This window comes from Lacerta agilis, chromosome 18, assembly GCF_009819535.1.
Source record: "Lacerta agilis isolate rLacAgi1 chromosome 18, rLacAgi1.pri, whole genome shotgun sequence".
Taxonomy (NCBI): Eukaryota; Metazoa; Chordata; class Lepidosauria; order Squamata; family Lacertidae; genus Lacerta; species Lacerta agilis.
Genome location: NC_046329.1, coordinates 3,092,679 through 3,110,400, shown reverse-complemented (window position 1 = coordinate 3,110,400; position 17,722 = coordinate 3,092,679). Strand labels below are relative to the sequence as shown.

General features: G+C 48.8%; 1 protein-coding gene across 1 annotated transcript; it reads left to right on the top strand.

Annotated features, from left to right (window-relative positions):
- Positions 1-4,773: 4,773 nt before the first annotated feature.
- Positions 4,774-17,430, top strand: CCDC124 (coiled-coil domain containing 124). The gene is made up of 5 exons (XM_033136713.1): positions 4,774-4,861; positions 7,057-7,231; positions 13,949-14,132; positions 14,855-14,969; positions 16,989-17,430. The coding sequence occupies exons 2-5, from the start codon at positions 7,211-7,213 to the stop codon at positions 17,191-17,193; spliced, it is 525 nt and encodes a 174-aa protein (XP_032992604.1). The 5' UTR covers positions 4,774-4,861; positions 7,057-7,210; the 3' UTR covers positions 17,194-17,430.
- The last annotated feature ends 292 nt before the right edge of the window (positions 17,431-17,722 follow it).

Here is a 17,722-nt window from a genome sequence, read left to right as displayed (position 1 = left end):
AAGCCATTTTACATAAAGCCTGAAAATGAATTTAAAGTAGCAGCAACAGCACAAAACCTCTGGGCTTAATTTTCAGCCTGTATCTCATGGGATACATGATCAAATGTGTTGGTCTTTGTGCCAGTATTTTATTTTGAGATTAAACAGGACTCCGTTTTTGCTCCTACCAGGGGGAGGGAGGGAGGGAGAGAACGCAAAGGACAAGAGTAGGAGGTCAGATTTCTCAACCCTGTTTCTCTGAGACATGCAGGGAAGGAAAGAGGGAAAAACCAGGACACTCTGGGACATTCCAGGAATTAAATCAGAAACCAGGATGGCTTCTGTAAATCTGGGACTGTCCCTGAAACTAGGGACACTTGGAAGGCATGTTATCCTGTTTGTAGGCAGTCACCATCTTAGATTCTCGCTAATGCAATGTCGTTATATTTGATGTGATCTAAGATGGTGACTGCTGAAGATTTGGTATTTAGCTGGAAGCTTACTGAATTCTTTGTCTTATTGAATTCAATGGGACTTACTCCCAAGGATAGGTGGTAGATAGATACATAGCTGTCAACTTTCGGATTTCAAAATAAGGGGATCAGCAGCCTCACCTATGATAGTCACGTGGCAGTGGTGGGCGGAGCCAGAAGCAAAAGTGGGCGGAGCCAATGGGAAAATATGCCGAGGCTCCACTCTGGGCGCAAGCAGACCACGGCCACCAGGACCGGAGCGGAGTAGACGCCGAAGATCCTGCCTCGTCCCAAGCCCCACACATCCCTCTATTCCGGGCTCGCTTCCCGCAGCAGCAGCAGCTTCCGCCGCAGCCCGCGTGCAGTTCGGCTGCACGAGAGCCGCCGAGGAAGAGGCGGATCCTGCGACAGTCCCCTCGCCTGCTCTCTCTCTCTCTCCTCCATCCGACGCTCCCCCCGCCCATACCCTCCCGCCCAGCTCAGGAGCTGAGGCGAAGCTCCTGAGGAGAGCGAGCGAGCGGAACGAGAGGCAGCTGAGGAGAACTGCTCCCCCCAGACCCCCCAGAGGAGAGGAGGAAGAAGAAGAAAATACCGGCAGCGGCAGCGCCGCTCCCGCCTCAGCCGAGTCCCATGGAGCGCGTGGAGCCTGCGTGCAAAGAAAGAAGCAGGACGGAGTGAGGCTGCGAGTTCCCTCCCCTCGGCGCTTACAAGTCCTCCTCTCCTTTCCCCTCCTCTGGCTGCTGCCTGTCTGCAGATAGTCTGGCTCTTAGTGACAGCAGGCAAAGACGGGGAGACAGGGAAGGGAGGGAATATACAGGAATATACGGGTTTTTCATTAACCCGGGATTGCAGCGGGAAACGCATTTAAAAACGGGGGAAATCCCGGCAAATACGTGATACTTGACAGCTATGGATAGAGAGACAGATTATAGATAGATGTGTAGTAGCCTCACAGAACATTTTCCCTGACTATTCTCAAGTGCAACACATATAAAACACAAGTATAAAACCATCAGTTGAGCCCCGAGTCCAAACACATCACAAAAGAATAAGCAAATTACTTCGACTTGCTATGGATTGAAAAGAAAACAGGAGCAGAAAATCTCTAGTCCCGTAGCATCCCTATAGTGCAATCTTAAGGGTCAAGAGACTTTTGCCCTGATGCATAAGAACAAGGGAATTGAGCTGAGTTACAACTTGCAATGCATTTATTTGTTTTTAGCATGGCAAATTGAAAGACACCTCCAGGGATTGAGCAAATATTACTGTAATTTCTGTGGCTTCCAAAGCTGGAGAAGTAAATAATTATATTCCTGTAAACGTTGATTGAATCTCAGCGGGAGGAGAAACATGTTTGCGATGCTCTCTGTTTGTCTGCTGAGCTCAGGGATTTAGATTTAGTTCAGGTTCTGGTCTAGGGCTTGTGAGAAGCTGAACTCCTAAATCCAAAATGGAGGCTGGACTCGTGTCAATGGTGGTCTACCAGAGCGGTGCCTGAAGACCAAGCATAACAGGGCAGAGTCATAGAATCATAGAGTTGGAAGGGACACTGAGGGTCATCTAGTCCAACCCCCTGCAATGCAGGAACCTCAACATGTGGTTCCCCCATCCAATTTGAAATCACACCAGGCCCTGCTTAGCTTTGCAAACTTGTGAGCAGTTTTATTGCTGCATCACCAGTGGGGACTGGCCAGGGTGTCAGCTTGCCCAATGGCCAGTCGGCCCCCTTAAGCATTAGAAATATATCTATTTGCCCAATCATCTAGTGAATTCAAACAATTGCTCTTAATATAGTCGACTGCATGGAATATGGTTTGAACTACCTGTTAATGTGTAAATGTTCATTTACTAGCAAACTATTTAAAAATATCCACCATTTATTTAATATTAATTTTAAAAAATCAATCATAACCAAATAATAATAATAATACTAATAATAATAATAATTTATTTTTACCCCGGCTGAGCCCGGGCTCAGGGTGGCTAACACCAAATATATAATACATTGAAAACACAAAATCAAACCATTAGTTTAAAATACAATTCAAATCCATTTAAAATCAAGCTAAAATTAAGTAGGAACCCACGAACCATAACCGTAGGAGTAAGGAACTACTGTAATAAGTTCACCAGGCCAGCCACCCATGCTGGTCCCATAGATAGAAAGAGCACTGAGGTCACTTACATACAGGGTCCCATAGAAAGAAGGGGTCAGATGTACATTATGATTACTTAAAAAAAAATACATTCATTTCGCACAAGTTTTAATTGTACCTTTTCCCACATTTTTTTTTGAAATTTTCTATTTGTTTCTTATAAAATTAAATGATAGCCTCATAGTTGTGGGTGGGCCCCTTTTGACTCCTGGCACCACATATTTTAAGGCCCAGCTCACCACTGCGAATCAATAGGAGGGGCAGTCATAGAATCCTAGATGGTGGAATTGGAAGGGACCTCGAAGGTCATCCATCCCAACCTCTTGCAATGCGGGAATATGCAGCTCTCCCATATGGGGATCGAACCCACAACCTTGGTGTTATCGGCACACCGCTCCAAGCACTTGGGCTCATTCCTCTCTTGAAAAGGAATAGCCAGGCAGGAAGAAGGATGAGACATTGCACCAGGCTTTGTTCCTACTGCATGGCTCAGTGCCGGCCCTCTCATGAGGCAAGGCAAGGCGACTGCTTCGGGCGGCAGGATCCATAGGGGCAACAGAAGATCTCTATGCCCTGCTGCCTTGTTCCTGATGTAGATCTTTCCGCACATATTTGTGGTGTGCCTCGGGCGCCAAAATGTCTTGGGCAGGAGTGTTGCAAGGAATTGTGGAAAACTGCAATTCAAATACATGAGCAAGACTGGAAATCCCATTGAGGCCACTCAGGCAGACCAGCGGCATAGAAATAATAAAATTATTATTATCAAACTGTTATCATTAGCCAGAATGAGGAGGCGGATTTGTTGGGAGGCAGAAACCTACCGCGTCACGTATTTATTTGGTGGATCCGTAATGGAGCAAGATCCACTAACCTGGGTAACTGCCTGTTTCAGTAAATATGTATAGGGAATCTTTTTAATTATGTTTTTATATATGTTGGAAGCTGCCCAAAGTACCTGGGGCAACCAGGTCAGATGGGAGAGATACAAATAAAGTAACAACAATCACAATCACCATCATTATTGCGGCCTGAAGATCCGTAGTTTGGAATTGGGGTTCGAGGCGAGTGGCGAATGAGATGTGTATGTGGTTTCGGTCTGCAAATTAGGATAATTTGAGATTTGAACTTCGTTCGTTGTTTTCTTATTCTCGCAACGTGCTGAAATTTGTGGGGATGTGACGGAGGAAAAAGCACCTTAAATCAAACTGGTCTCTCAGACCTTTCCTCACCCCTTCATAAATTTAGATGCTTGGGTGGGGAAAATAGGCTACTTTTTTTTTTAAGGGGGAACCAATTAGCTAAACTTCATAAGCTGTCCTAAAATAATAGCCAAAGTGGATTGAAGGTTGCAGCCTTGCAACGCAATCTCTGTGCGTGTCTACTCAGAAGGAAGACCCATTTGGGTCCAGCTGCAACATGTCTGTTAGTATTGCCAATGTTGGGGGCTGCTTTCCAATACTGAGCCCCCAACCTTCCTTGCTAACGCCCTGTCGCCTTTTTGTTTTCTTTTTCCTGTGGTCTCGGGTTTGCCATTGAAAAACAAACAAAAAACGAGACTTTTGAAAATAAAACAATGTGTTTTTGTAGCCGAATCCGCCATCTTTGGGCGGTCGCTGCCCTTACACAAAGTTTCTTAGGCCCTAAGACAGCTGGTACAGCCGTTTCCAAGGCGACGGGTCGGCCTTCATGGCAAAGGGCAGCATGAAGGCGGTTGCCGCCATGTTTGCATCGGGCGAGGTCCCACGGCCATCTTGGATTCACCCATAGAGATAAGAAATGTCTATACTAGAGTGTGAGCGCAGGCGCCATCTCGGAGCAGGTCACGCTTTCACGTAAGGAGCCGGCGGCCATCTTAGTAGTGGGCATACTGCTCCCTTTTGCTCCCACAATCAGGCACTTCCGTGTCGTGGCCGACGCCATCTTTGTATTGGGCAACATTAATCGAAATGCTGAAGAAGTGAGGAAATCAGGGGGGGGGCGTCTTTCTTTCCTTCCCCACACATCTCTGGCCCTCCGGTCTACCGTGAGGAAGCGGAAAAAAGGCAGGGGAACAGAAATTTGGGACGGGGGGGGGGAAATGCTGTCTTTGCCCGAAACAAACATGGAAACCGCCCTCAACCAACGCGGCGTCAAAAGAGGCGGCGGCGACGAGACTATCCCCCCCTTTCCGCACCCCATGGAGGGGTGGCTTTCAAAAAAGGAGGCGGGGGCGTGACGGACAAAGGCTGCGACGGCCGGAGGTGGAGGCGGCAGGTAAGGGAAGGGTTGGGTGGGGCAGGATGGCAGTGGATTGCGAGACCCCCCCCCGTCTTATGGGGCAAGGGGCTGCCTTCATGGGGGAGGGGGGACCTCCAAAAGCCATGGGGTGGAAAGGGGAAGGAGAGAGAAGAAAAGAAATAGCTCCAGCCTTGCAATGTATTTTATTAGCTCTTATTATTAATCTCCCATTGAATAAAATGTGCCCTTAAAAAGAATAAAAACCAAGCCCTTTGTTTACTTCGTGCCGGCTTCTTCCTCTGTATCCTCAAATCGCATTGTTATTATTGGTTGTTAATTGTCAAAGTGCTTTTGCATTCTTCGTTTTAGCATACGTTTGCATACGGCTCTTAAATTTTGATTTTATTATTATTATTTTTGGTTACTAAGTTATCGGATCTTGCAAATTCTTTTAGGCAACTCTCAGAACAAATCTCTCCTCTCCGTTGACTTCCCAGCCACCCTTCCATGGTGTTCTTTCCTTACTGTATAAAGCTGCTGTTCATTATATTTTACCCATTATATACACATTAATTCAAACTTATTAAACTACCATTTCTCATATGTTGCTATGCTTCAAGTCCTGCATATGTTTTAACATGACATGATATATATATTTTTCAAATAATCCACAAAATATTTCCGTTCTTCAAGAAATTTTTTCTCACTTTTTTCCTACCCACCTCACCTTAATTTTGTTTATAATCCCCTAATTGTGATTTAGAGAGTTTTTTAAGTTTTATTTTCAGTCGCTTGGTGGTCACTTTCCATTGTCTATTCTTTGCTATACCATGTTTGCATGCAGGTCCTATGGGATAATAGTTTGCACGCATATAGCAGTGTTGCAAGATTTATTAGCATTATTACACACAAACTGTAGCTGCATACAGGCACGCCATAAAATTGTTTGGGTTTCATAATTTACTTAAGTTTTATCTTCATTTTATACTGTGAACTGCCCTGAGATCTTTCGATGAAGTGCGGTATTATAGATAGATAGATATATAGATAGATAGATGTAGATATATATAATTTCAAGCACATTATTCCACCACCACCACCCCAGAATCCTGGGAACTGTACTTTGCCCCCTCACAGAGCTACAACCCACAACACCCTCACAAACTATGGTTCCCAGGATCCTTGGAGCGAAGTCGTGTACTTTAAATCAAAGGTCCCAAAATTGTGGCCTGGAAATCACCGGTGGCGTTTCTGTACAAATAAAATTTAAAACTGCACAGCACATCACCTTCCTTGGAGGTTTTTAAGAAGAGGTTGGATGGCCACCTGTCATGGAGGCACGAGCTGAGATTCCTGCATTGCAGGGGGGTTGGACTGGATGACCCTTGGGGGCACCCAAACCTCTGATTTGATGGTTACAATGGCTGCCACAAGCAGCGAAAACCATTAAGTGGTTTCACTTCCCAAAGACCTTCAGCTATTCGGGGGTGGGGGGGAGGTGGGGAGTGTGGGATCCAGTGCCTCAAATATGGTGTGTGTATGCAGCCTACAATCATAGGATTGTAGGGTGAGAAGCAGTGTCAGAAACTCAGGTGTATAAGCTTGGCGCCAAACGGCACCTACAATCCGGGGGTGGGTGGACTAGATGACTCTCGGGGGTCCCTTCCCACGCTGAAATTCTATGATCTCAACTATGTTGCTTGTTCTTACAGCAATTCACTTGTCCCAGTATGCAAGGAGAAGCACACACAGTGTGGACTAGGCAGAGGTTTTTAAACTTGTGTCTGCCAACCTGGCGCCCAGAAACCTCCATGTGGAACCATAGATCTGTAGAGTTGGAAGGGAACCCCAAGCACCCATCTGGTCCAACCCCCTGCAATGCAGGAATCTTTTGACCAACGTGGGGCTCAAACCCAAAACTCTGGATAGCTCAGTTGGTATCCAGGGTTGTGGGTTTGAGATCCACATTGGGCAAAAAGGCTCCTGCGTTGCAGGGGGTTGGACTGGATGACCCTCAGGGTTCCCTTCCAACTCTACAATTCTACGATTGCCTAAGAGTCTTATGCTCTACTGACTGAGCTACGTGCCTTTTAGTTCCGGGGGTACAGCTGTAACGTCCCCGTGGCTTTGCTTTTACGGCGCAGGTCGCTCTGAGTGCAAAATTGCAAATAAAACAAAAATCACCTTTGCGAACCCCTCTCTTTTGCCCCCCACCCCCACCCCCCGGCCAGGCCAGAGGACCCTGAGGGATGCCCAAAAGTTCCAGGGGAGAACACGAAGTCGGCAGCCGCCCGGGCAAGGAAGGCGGAGGCCAAGGCAGCAGCTGATGCCAAGAAGCAGAAAGAGCTGGAGGATGCGTTCTGGAAAGACGAGGACAAACACGTCATGAGGAAGGAGCAGAGGAAGGTGAGCGGGGAGGGGCTGGCCGGAAGGGGGGGGAATGGGGGTCCCCCCAAAATGCTCTGCCAGGTTGCAAAGGGAAGAGGAGCAGAGCGAGCTGCCTTAGAAACTCAAAACGTACGCACTAATCGCCCAACAGCACCTTAAACCGAGGTTGCGGTCGCCACAGCAGAATGTCTAGTCGCCTTTTTAATTTGTTCATTAGTTTTATTTATTAAATTAGCTATATAAATTAAGTCGGGAGATAAATACGGGCAAAGCAAAACGACACTGAGAGAAGGCTCTGAAATATTCCCGTCCGGAAGCTTGAATTTCATTTCTTTCCAAATTGTTTGATTTGATGCTTTCAAGTGTTGCCAACTGCTTTGGGGGTTATTACTATTCTTTAAAATATAAAGCGGCGTAGAAGTGAAAATGCTCGTTATCGTTTTGTTGTTGTTTATTAAATTTGTATGCCGCCCTATACCCGCTGTTCTCGGAGAGGCTGCGACAGGAAACCGCAAAATGAAAACACAAAATACGTCATAAAAACGAACCCACAACAAACCCAAGTTCTTCTTTTTTTTTACATTGAACTTTATATTGGTTATGGTTATTATTCGCTTCATTTCTATACTGCTTTTATGTTTTAAATGACCTCAAAGCAGTTGACAACACATTAAAACAACAAATCCAGAATAAGACAAATCCAGACTTCAAGAATCTTTTAGATCCTTCTTTAAGTGGCATTTTGCCTTCCCCTTATCTATTTACCGACCAGGCTGACTTCCTTCTTATGAGCATTTCAGGGCTAAATCACCTCCCTGGAATCTGGAAGGGCAGGATCCGATCTGGGGTGTGTCACCCTTTCTTGAACTGAAGCCTGTGGCTGCTCCCTCCTGTGTTGTTTTTGCCGCCCTAGTGGCACTGAAGTGGCCTTCCTGGGGCGACAAAGCCTGTTCCATGGGGTGTGTGTCCTGTGCTACCCAGACACTGAGACCCCCGCTCTCTGCCTCGCTGACGGGGTCCAAAGGAAAGCAGAGCAAGACGTTGGGCACCAGCTGGGCTGCAGGAGTTGCCGGAAGGAGGCAAGCAAGATACCATCCTACCGCCTTAGGGTCTCTACTCTGGATTTACTTCGGTTTACTCCAGAGCCTTTTCTTTTCCCGAATATATCCTGCAAGGCAGCAGAGATCTGGGGTCACGGTTTTCCTTCTCCTAGATAGGAGACAAGCCCCACCGGCCCATCACTTCCCTCTACAGCACGGGCAGAAAGCGCCTTCTTGACCATCGGGCCGACTCTTGGTCTCATCCATTCCGTCCACCGGAGCCTGTCTTTGCATGCAGGGGAAGCCCCTAACTTGCCAAGCGTCTGAGGCCCATCGGCTCCCCTCACCTGGTTCAGCCGGCCAGTCAAAGCCGTTCTGGGATTGTGGCCGCTGTCGCCTGCTGGCAGCTTCCAGGAGCCGCAGGTGAATGCTGCGTGCAGGTGGCCGAACAACTCCAGAAGGAGCACAACATGTCCCCTGCCAGAAGTAGTGTCCCTCCCCTAATGCCCCAGCCAAGCCCTGTAGCTCACAGGTAGAGTGCCTCCTTTGGGTGTGTGAAAGGTCCCTACTGCAGTCCCCAGGTATAATAATAATAGGAATAGGAATAGGAATAATTTATTATTGGCCAAGTACATTTTCCAACATACCAGTACTTGGAATTTGTTTCGGCTACATTGCAATGTAAACATACAGACACTGTTCCTCTCACAATACAAAGAAGCAAAGAAACCCCACCCATATTTTACCTCCCCTTAAGCTATACAACTATGAATTTAACAATTTAATGCCACAAGGGGAAAAAACTATTCTTGTGCCTGGCCGATTTTGTATATGAAGTCCTGTAGCGACGTCCAGATGGAAGTAAATCAAGCAGATGATGACCGGGATGTAAAGGATCTGCTACAATTCCCTCTGCTCTCTTCCTAACTCGGGTAGCATAAATTGTCTCTAATAGTACTACTTACTAATAATAATAACAACATGCCCTGCACATCTGGCTGGGTTGCCCCTGCAAAAAACCTTGTAGAGGTGCTGCCAGCCAGTGTAACCAATAGAGGCCTAGAGGCACAGATAGCCTGCATTGGTGTCCAGCAGCTTGCTACGATCCCAATTTAATCCAGGCCCTTTGTTTATACCTTTGAAGGTGACCTGGAAGCTACAACTAATCCACAATGCGGCAGCTAGACTGGTGACTGGGAGCGGCCGCCAGGACCATAGAACACCGGTCCTGAAAGACCTACATTGGCTCCCAGTACGTTTCCGAGCACAATTCAAAGTGTTGGTGCTGACCTTTAAAGCCCTAAATGGCCTCAGCCCAGTAGACCTAAAGGAGCGTCTCCACCCCGGACACCGGGGTCCATCTCCCGAGGGCCTTCTGGCTGTTCCCTCCCTGCGAGAAGCGAGGTTACAGGGAACCAGGCAGAGGGCCTTCTCGGTGGTGGCGCCCGCCCTGTGGAACGCCCTCCCATCAGATGTCAAGGAAATAAGCAACTATCAGACTTTTAGAAGTCATCTGAAGGCAGCCCTGCATAGGGGAGTTTTTGATGTTTTATCGTGATTTTAATAATCTGTTGGGAGACTCCCAGAGTGCCTGGGGAAACCCAGCCAGGTGGGTGGGGTATAAATAATAAATAGTTATTATTATTATAACCATGAGGGCTAGATAGAGTCTCGTTTTATCTTTTGGGGATGGGATGGAGCTCAGGCAGAGAACCTGCAGGAACCCCCAGGTTCATTCTGCAGTGGCGTCTCCTAGAAGGACTGGGGAAGACCCCCCCCCCTGAGTCAGGACCCCCCCAGCAGCAGCTGCCAACCAATGCTAGCCAATAACCAAGCCAGGTGACCCCGCAGTCTGTGTTAATTGGGTAGACCCTGGAGTCTTCTGAAGCAGGCAAACAACACCATTCAGCATAGGGGCACTTCTCCTTTCTGCCCAGGAGGCGGCAGCAATGGATAGATCTCTCTAGCTGGTTTGGGAGCTTTTGAAATCACAGAACAGGTTTGTCCCTCTCTTCTGTCTCTTTGGATGAATCCTATAGCGTATCATTTCCCTTTTTGTGGGGTGGCGAGGGGAGAAAGGGGCGGCAAGGACGCTTGCTTTGCATACGGGAGGACCAGAGAGCTTAATTAAAGGCACCGCCGTAATTCGGGAGCCTTGAAACTGCGCCAGACCAAGGGCAGCGTTGCTCCCGTCTCGGCGAGGTTCCGGTTTCAGCCCTGCATCTCCGTGACATCAACCTGTCCCCTGGGGCAGGACGCATCCTTTGGATCAGACCACCTGGGTTAATTTGATAATGCTTCCATGGTGACACAAACCCGCTGGCTCCAGGGATGCAGAGTGTTGTCTGTCTGTTTCCATCCTCTTTCTCCCTCCATGCCCCCAACACTTCTATCTGTGTGGCAGGAGGTTGGGCTAGATGGCTTTGGGGGTCCCTTCCAGCTCTACGATTCAGAGATCTCTCTCTTTCTCTCTCTCTCTCTCTCTCTCTCTCTCTCCCCCCTCTCTTCTTCTTCTTCTTCTAATTCTTCTTCCTCTTCCTCTTCTTCTTCCTATCCTCTTGCAAGTGCACCTTCCTCTTTTTGTTGAGGATTCAGCCTCGGCAGGAACGGCCAATTTCTCTCTGCCATTAAGTTTGAGCACAATGCCGTTTTGAGACACTCTCAAATCTTTAACGGGATGCGAACCTATAAGGCCAGCTGCCTTACCTTCGAGCCAGATCCATTGGGGTCTGTCTAGCCCAGTATTGCCCACACAGACTTCCAGCTGCTCTCCAGGGTTTCAGGCAGACCATAGATCCAATGCTTAAGCAATTTGCACCTAACAGTTACAATAAAGAATTGCTAAACTATAATCAATAAAAAATAATGGTGTATCACAATGCATAAAATGCCACAGAAACATACAAAACTACAAATACCACAAAGCATACAAAACCATGTAAAGCACAGAGAGGACCCCAACAGTTAAGTCTAGTCGCAGACGACTCTGGGGTTGCGGCGCTCATCTCGCTTTACATGCCGAGGGAGCCAGCGTTTGTCCGCAGACAGCTTTCCGGGCAGAGCACAGAAATGCCGTTTACCTTCCCACCAGAGTGGTACCTATTTATCTACTTGCACTTTCTGGCGTGCTTCCGAACTGCTAGGTTGGCAGGAGCTGGGACAGAGCAACGGAAGCTCACCCTGTCGCGGGAATTCGAACCGCCGACCTGATCGGCAAGCCCAAGAGGCTCAGTGGTTTAGACCACCACGTCCCCGCGATGATTTTGTATGTGATTTTATATTGTGAATCTCCCTGACACCTGCAGGTGTAGAGCAGTATACACATTTAATTAATTAATTAATGTTGATGATGATGATGAGAAACAAAGACATGCAACTATTAATTTTTAAAAAATATCCCTGAACTCTTCTCTTTCTGGCTGCTTCTGCAGTTCTCAAAGTCATGGCCATCACTGCCTCCTGTGGCCGGGAGTTTCACAGTTCAACATCTGCTTTCATCTTTCTTTCATCTGCTCTGAATCTTCAAATGTTAAATGATCCTATGGCTCATCTGGGCGGACATGCACAGGGGCGCTTTCAGACAGCTTTTCCATTTCGAAAGAGTCTCTGGTCTTATTGACTCCTGGTCTTAATGCACCTCCTGGGCTTTTGGATTTGTTGGTTGCTATTGACCAGATCCAAAGCGCAAATTGCTTTCTGTACCACCTTGGCCAGTTGGGAGGTGTTAATGGGCATGTTGGGCTTTCTGCGCCGTTGATCTTGGGCTTAGCCGCGTTTCTTGACGAATCGTTGAATGGATTGCTGTCTTTGATTATTTAGGAAGGCTTGTATTGCAGGCCAACTTTCCCCAAACTTCAGATGTCTTGGGCTACAGATACCATCCTCCCTGGTATCATGCAGCCAGGGTGGCTGGGAGTTATGGGAGTTGTAGTCCATGCACAGAGGAAGGGCCATAGCTCAGTGATAGTGCTCAAAATTCCCCATGCACCAGGCGCGTTTTGTCAAGTTACAGCCACATGGAGATCTCTGGGTTCCCAGGTTTGTGACTGGCATCTCCACCTGGCTGGCCCCTCCAGCTTTCTTAAGCAGGTGAGCATTTATCTCCCACCTTTTTCTCCAAAGAGTACATGGTTCACCCCATTCCTCCGTTAATCCCTACAACCCTGTGAGGTGGGCCAAGACTCTGCGGCTGACTACGAGGTCACACGGTGATCTTCATGACTGAGTGGGGACAGATATCTCTTTTATGTGATTGTAACTGTGGATCACCTGAGTCGCTGCACCACATACTCCTTAGCTGTCCTCATTATTCCTCGCTCAGGAGCAAGTTTCTTGCTCCATATTTAATGGGATGCATGGGTGATGCAAAAGAAACCAAACTGAGATTTCTATTGAACGACGAAGATCCATCTAGATCACGCACTGTTGCCAAATACTTGAACAGAGTCTTAGCTCTAAAGAAGAAAAAAGGGCTCTGATACGGTCAGGGGAACCCCGCTAATCCAGGAGCCAAAATGCGAAAATAGATAGTCGGACAGTCTGTGCTTTTATTTAGTAACGAGCAGAGGGTTTCAGCCTCTGGCGAAGGTTGTAAATATTATAGGTTGTTTTGCAATTGTATTTTTTATGTGTTGGGCCAATGGCCGTAAATAAAAACTTACTTACTTACTGAGTGGGGACTTGGACCCTGATCTCCCAGGTCCTCGTCCAGCACTCTCAACCACTACACCACCCTGCCTTCCTAGAGCTCTTCTGCTAGGGGGCAGCTCTATAAATTAACTAGGTAAATAAATACAGGGGAAAGCAAAATGTCACCTGCCGAAGGATCTGAAATACTTTACTGGAAGCCTGAATTTGTTCTATTCTGGATTGTTTTATTGGAAGTTTTAATGTGTTAAAAGCCTGCTTTGAGGGTTTTTCCCCTCTCTCTTTCAAATAGAAAGCAGTATAGAAATGAAATGAATAATACAGTGGTTCTCGAAGCTACTAACATGAGTTTGGCCAAACTACGAGAGGCAGTGAAGGATAGGCGTGCCTGGCGTGCTCTGGTCTATGGGGTCACGAAGAGTCGGACATGACTGAATGACTGAACAACAACAATACAGTGGTGCCCCGCTAGATGAAAATAATTCGTTCTGCGAAAATTTTCGTCTAGCGGGTTTTTCGTCTAGCGAAGCGGCAATGACAGCCGCGCTTTTGCTAGACGAAAAGAGAAAAAAAAGACGAAAAATTTTCGTCTTGCGAGGCAGCCCCATAGACAAATTTGTCTTGCAGGGCAGCCTTCCGCTAGATGAGTGCCTTCGTCTAGCGAGTTTTTCGTCTTGCGAGGCATTCGTCTAGCAGGGCACCACTGTAAAATAAAATCCATTGCCAAAAAAAAAAAAGGCTCCTAGACATTCCATTGTGGCAACAATGGTAACCTAGGCTTAAGGTTAAGTGATATATCGGAGTTTGTAACACTGGACTTTGCATTCTGATTGTCCCAGGCTCAGTCCCCAAAGGCATCACCAGATTGGGGGGTGGGAGAGACCCCTGAGTCAGAAACCCCAGAGAGCCATTGCTTCCAACCAGTGTAGAACGTGTTGAGCTCAAGTGTCGTGACTCCTTATGCGGCAGAACGCTGCTCCTGTTCAACTCCACCCTTCATTCAGAATCACGAGGATCAGACTCCTTTTCTCTGTTTTTCTCGCTTTAGGAAGAGCGTGAGAAACGGCGCCTGGAGCAGGTGGAGCGCAAGAAGGAGCTGCAGCGCCTCCTGGAGGAAGAGGATGCCAAGCTGAAGGGGAAGACGCCCAAGCCGCTGCCCCCGGGCAAAGTCACCCGCGCGCAGATCGACGAGGCGCTCCGGAAAGAGCAGCAGAAGGAGAACGGGGAACCCGGTGAGCGGGAGCTGATGGGCTAGCGCAGGCATAGGCAAACTGTGACCCTCCAGATGTTTGGGACTACAACTCCTACCATCCCTGACCACTGGTCCTGTTAGCTAGGGATGATGGGAATTGTAGTCCCAAACATCTGGAGGGCCGGAGTTTGCTTATGCCTGGGCTATCAGGTGCTGGGAGTCCAGGTAAAAAAAGGTAAAGGACCCCTGGACGGTTAAGTCGAGGGCGACTATGGGGTTGTGGTGCCCATCTCGCTTTCAGGCCGAGGGAGCCGGCGTTTGTCCACAGACAGCTTTCCGGGTCATGTGGCCGGCATGACTAAACTTCTTCTGGCGCAACGGAACACCGTGACAGAAGCCAGAGCTCACGGAAACTCAGTTTCCCTTCCCGCCGTAGTGGTACCTATTTATCTACTTGCGCTGGCGTGCTTTCGAACTGCTAGGTTGGCAGGAGCTGAGACAGAGCAACAGGAGCCCACCCCGCCGCAGGGATTTGAACCTCTGACCTTCCGATGAGCAAGCCCAAGAGGCTCAGTGGTTTAGGTTGCAGCCCCATCCAGAGCAGAGGGTGACTCACAGAATACAGGGCATTAGAATCATGGAGTTAGAAGGGGCCCTGAGGGTGGTCCAGTCCAGTCCGCTGCAATGTGTCGCAGCATTTTTTTTAAAAAAAAGGTTGGCCTCCAGCTAACCTGTGCTTCCATTTGCCCCCTTCTGTTCCAGGAGAGAAGCTGAAGAGTCACATTGAGATGCCCTTGGAAGAGAACATCAACCGCAGGGTCCTGGAGGAAGGAGCTGTAGAGGCACGGACCATCGAGGATGCCATTGCGGTGCTCAGGTAATCCACATGAGAGCTAAGAGCCTAGGAGGAGTCCTGCAGCAGCTGGATGAGGACAAAGCAGGGCCCATCTAGTCCAGCATCCTGCCCTCACAGGGGCCAGTCAGATGCTCCAAAGCAGGAGTGCCCAAACTTTTTCCAAAGAGGGCCAGATTTCATGCGTGAGGGCCGACCGAAGTTGTTGAGCTTTTTTTAGGATTGAAGTTCACCCAAAGGGAAGCCCGCTGTCACGAACGGGTTGGACACAGAGGAATGGTGAGATGAAGCAGCTGGGGAACTCCCAAGAGAAGAAGGCTCAGAGACCAGAGAGGGGTAGCGGGGCGATGATGAGTGGTCAGGGGGAGAAGAGGGACTGGGAGGAGGAGGTGGCGGAAGCTGAAGAGGCAACATGGCTTAGTGAGCAGGGGGAGTCTGTGGCAGAGAGAAGTCCAGAATCAGAGCAAGAGAGGAGGGACAGTGGAAGTCCAGCTGGTGAAGAGTCACGGGTGTCTCCCCATCCTGCTGCAACCAGCTCCCTCCAGAACCAGGAGAGGCATGAAAAGGGCAGAGGAGAGGTTGGTTTTGCGCAGGTGCAGTCTCCGATTGCTTGGGGAAAGCCGATGAGAGGTGGAGACATAGGCAGTTCTCATGGACTGACTGGATGCAGAAGAGTGGTGAGAGGAGCCTGCTGGGGGAAACCCCAAGGGAAGTCCAGAATCAGAGGTGGAAACTGAAGCAGGAGAGGAGGGAGGCAGGAGGCAGAGATGAGTCCGGCTGGTGAAGAGTCGCTGAATTTATTCAGAGAAAGAGAAGGCTGAGAGGTGATATGACAGCCGTCTTCTAATATCGAAAGGGCTGCCCCATGGAAGATTGAGCACGTTTGTTACCTGCTGATCTGGAGAGTAGGGTCTGAAGTGATGCATTCAAATGACAAAAAAGAAGATCCTGGCAAAACATTGGGAAGAACTTCCTGAGTTTGGCTGTGGAATAGACTCCCTTGGGCGGTTGCGGGATCCCCTTCCTTGGAGGTTTTTAAGCAGAGCTTGGATGACCAGCTGTCATGGATGCTTTAGCTAAGATTCCTGCACTGCAGGGGGTTGGACTAGATGACCCTTGGGATCCCTTCCAACGCTACTGTTCTATGAATGCAGGAATCACAGCCAAAGAATCGCTGACAGATGACCACCCAACCTCTGCTTAAACTCCTTCCCTTCAATGAAGGAGAGTCCACAACCGTCCAAGGGAGTCCATTCCACAGTTGAACAGCTCTTAATGCCAGAAAGTTCTTCCTGATTTTAAGTCTGAATCTCCTTTCTTGCATTAAAGTCATAGAATCATAGAACTGTTATTTCGAATCCCGATTCTGTTTTCTGCAGCATTAGCTCCCCCTCCCAGTTTGGTGCCATCTGCAAATTGGATGAGCATCACCTCAGTTCCTTCATCCAAGTCATTTACAAAGACGTTGAACAACAACGGGCCCAGGACAGAACCCTGCAGCACCCACTTATCACTTTTTCCCAGGGTGACGAGGAACCATTAAGGCATGGGTAGGCAAACTAAGGCCCAGATCCGGCCCAATCACCTTCTAAATCCGGCCCACGGACGTTCCAGGAATCAGCGTGTTTTTACATGAGTAGAATGTGTGCTTTATTTAAAATGCATCTCTGGGTTATTTGCGGGGCATAGGAATTCGTTCAGTCCCCCTCCCCCCCAAAAATAGTCCGGCCCCCCACAAAGTCTGAGGGACAGTGGACTGGCCCCCTGCTGAAAAAGTTTGCTGATCCCTGCAATTAAGGAGTACTCTATGGGCTCGGTCCTTCAACCAGCTACAAATCCACCTAACAGCTCCCTCATTTTACCACCTTCCTCACGAGAATATCATGGGGGACTTTGTCAAAAGCCATGCTGAAATCAAGATACACGATGTCGGCAGCATTCCCCAGATCCACCAGGCTTGCAACGAGATAACCCCTAGTGGTCCCTTCCAGGTCTGCAGTTCTGCCGTTTCTTAGATTCTCGTTTCTCTCCCTCACCTCCTAGCGTTGCCGACGACCTGGACCGCCACCCCGAGCGCCGGATGAAGGCCGCCTTCACGGCTTTCGAGGAGGTCCAGCTGCCGCGGCTGAAGCAGGAGAACCCCAACATGCGCCTCTCGCAGCTGAAGCAGCTCCTCAAGAAAGAGTGGATGAAGTCGCCAGAGAACCCCATGAACCAGCGGCACATGGCTTACAACAGCCAGAAATGAGACTGGTGAAGCCCCCCATGTGTGGGTGTGGGGAAGCGGTGCAGGGAGAAAGAGAGAGAGAGAGAGAGAGACCACCTCCTTTTTCTGCCCCCCAACACTGAAGCGCCTTTCAAGAACAGCCACGGCCACGGTGTTCCCCTTCAAGCTCCGCTCTACGGATTAAAAAAAGGTGCAACCAATATCCCCCCTTGCTTTCGTTGACTTCCCCTGTTGGACTCGAAAACCTCCCCCCTCCCTAGACACCACCCCTTAAATTTGGGTTTCCTGCGGAAGCAGCTTCAAATTGGCTCCGAAACTTTTCCTGCGGGGGCCAGATGGGATTGCCCCCGGGTACCTAAACTTCTTTTTCTCTCTTGGGATGGTGCTGTCTTCACCTGCCTCTTTGTGCTTTGGATTGGGGGGGGGGGCGGGGAGGGGGGGAGAGACTCAGGCGCAGCAAAAATCTGTGCCACCCCCTTCCCTTCCTAACCCCAGAGCGCAACACACTTCTCTGCCAGGTCGCATCTCAAGGCGGGAGCTAGTTCTTCTT

Coding starts and splice junctions, on each gene's coding strand:
- CCDC124 (XM_033136713.1), top strand. CDS start 7,211: ATGAGGAAGGAGCAGAGGAAG. Junction 7,232..13,948: donor TGAGGAAGGAGCAGAGGAAG/GTGAGCGGGGAG, acceptor TTCTCGCTTTAG/GAAGAGCGTGAGAAACGGCG. Junction 14,133..14,854: donor GAAGGAGAACGGGGAACCCG/GTGAGCGGGAGC, acceptor CTTCTGTTCCAG/GAGAGAAGCTGAAGAGTCAC.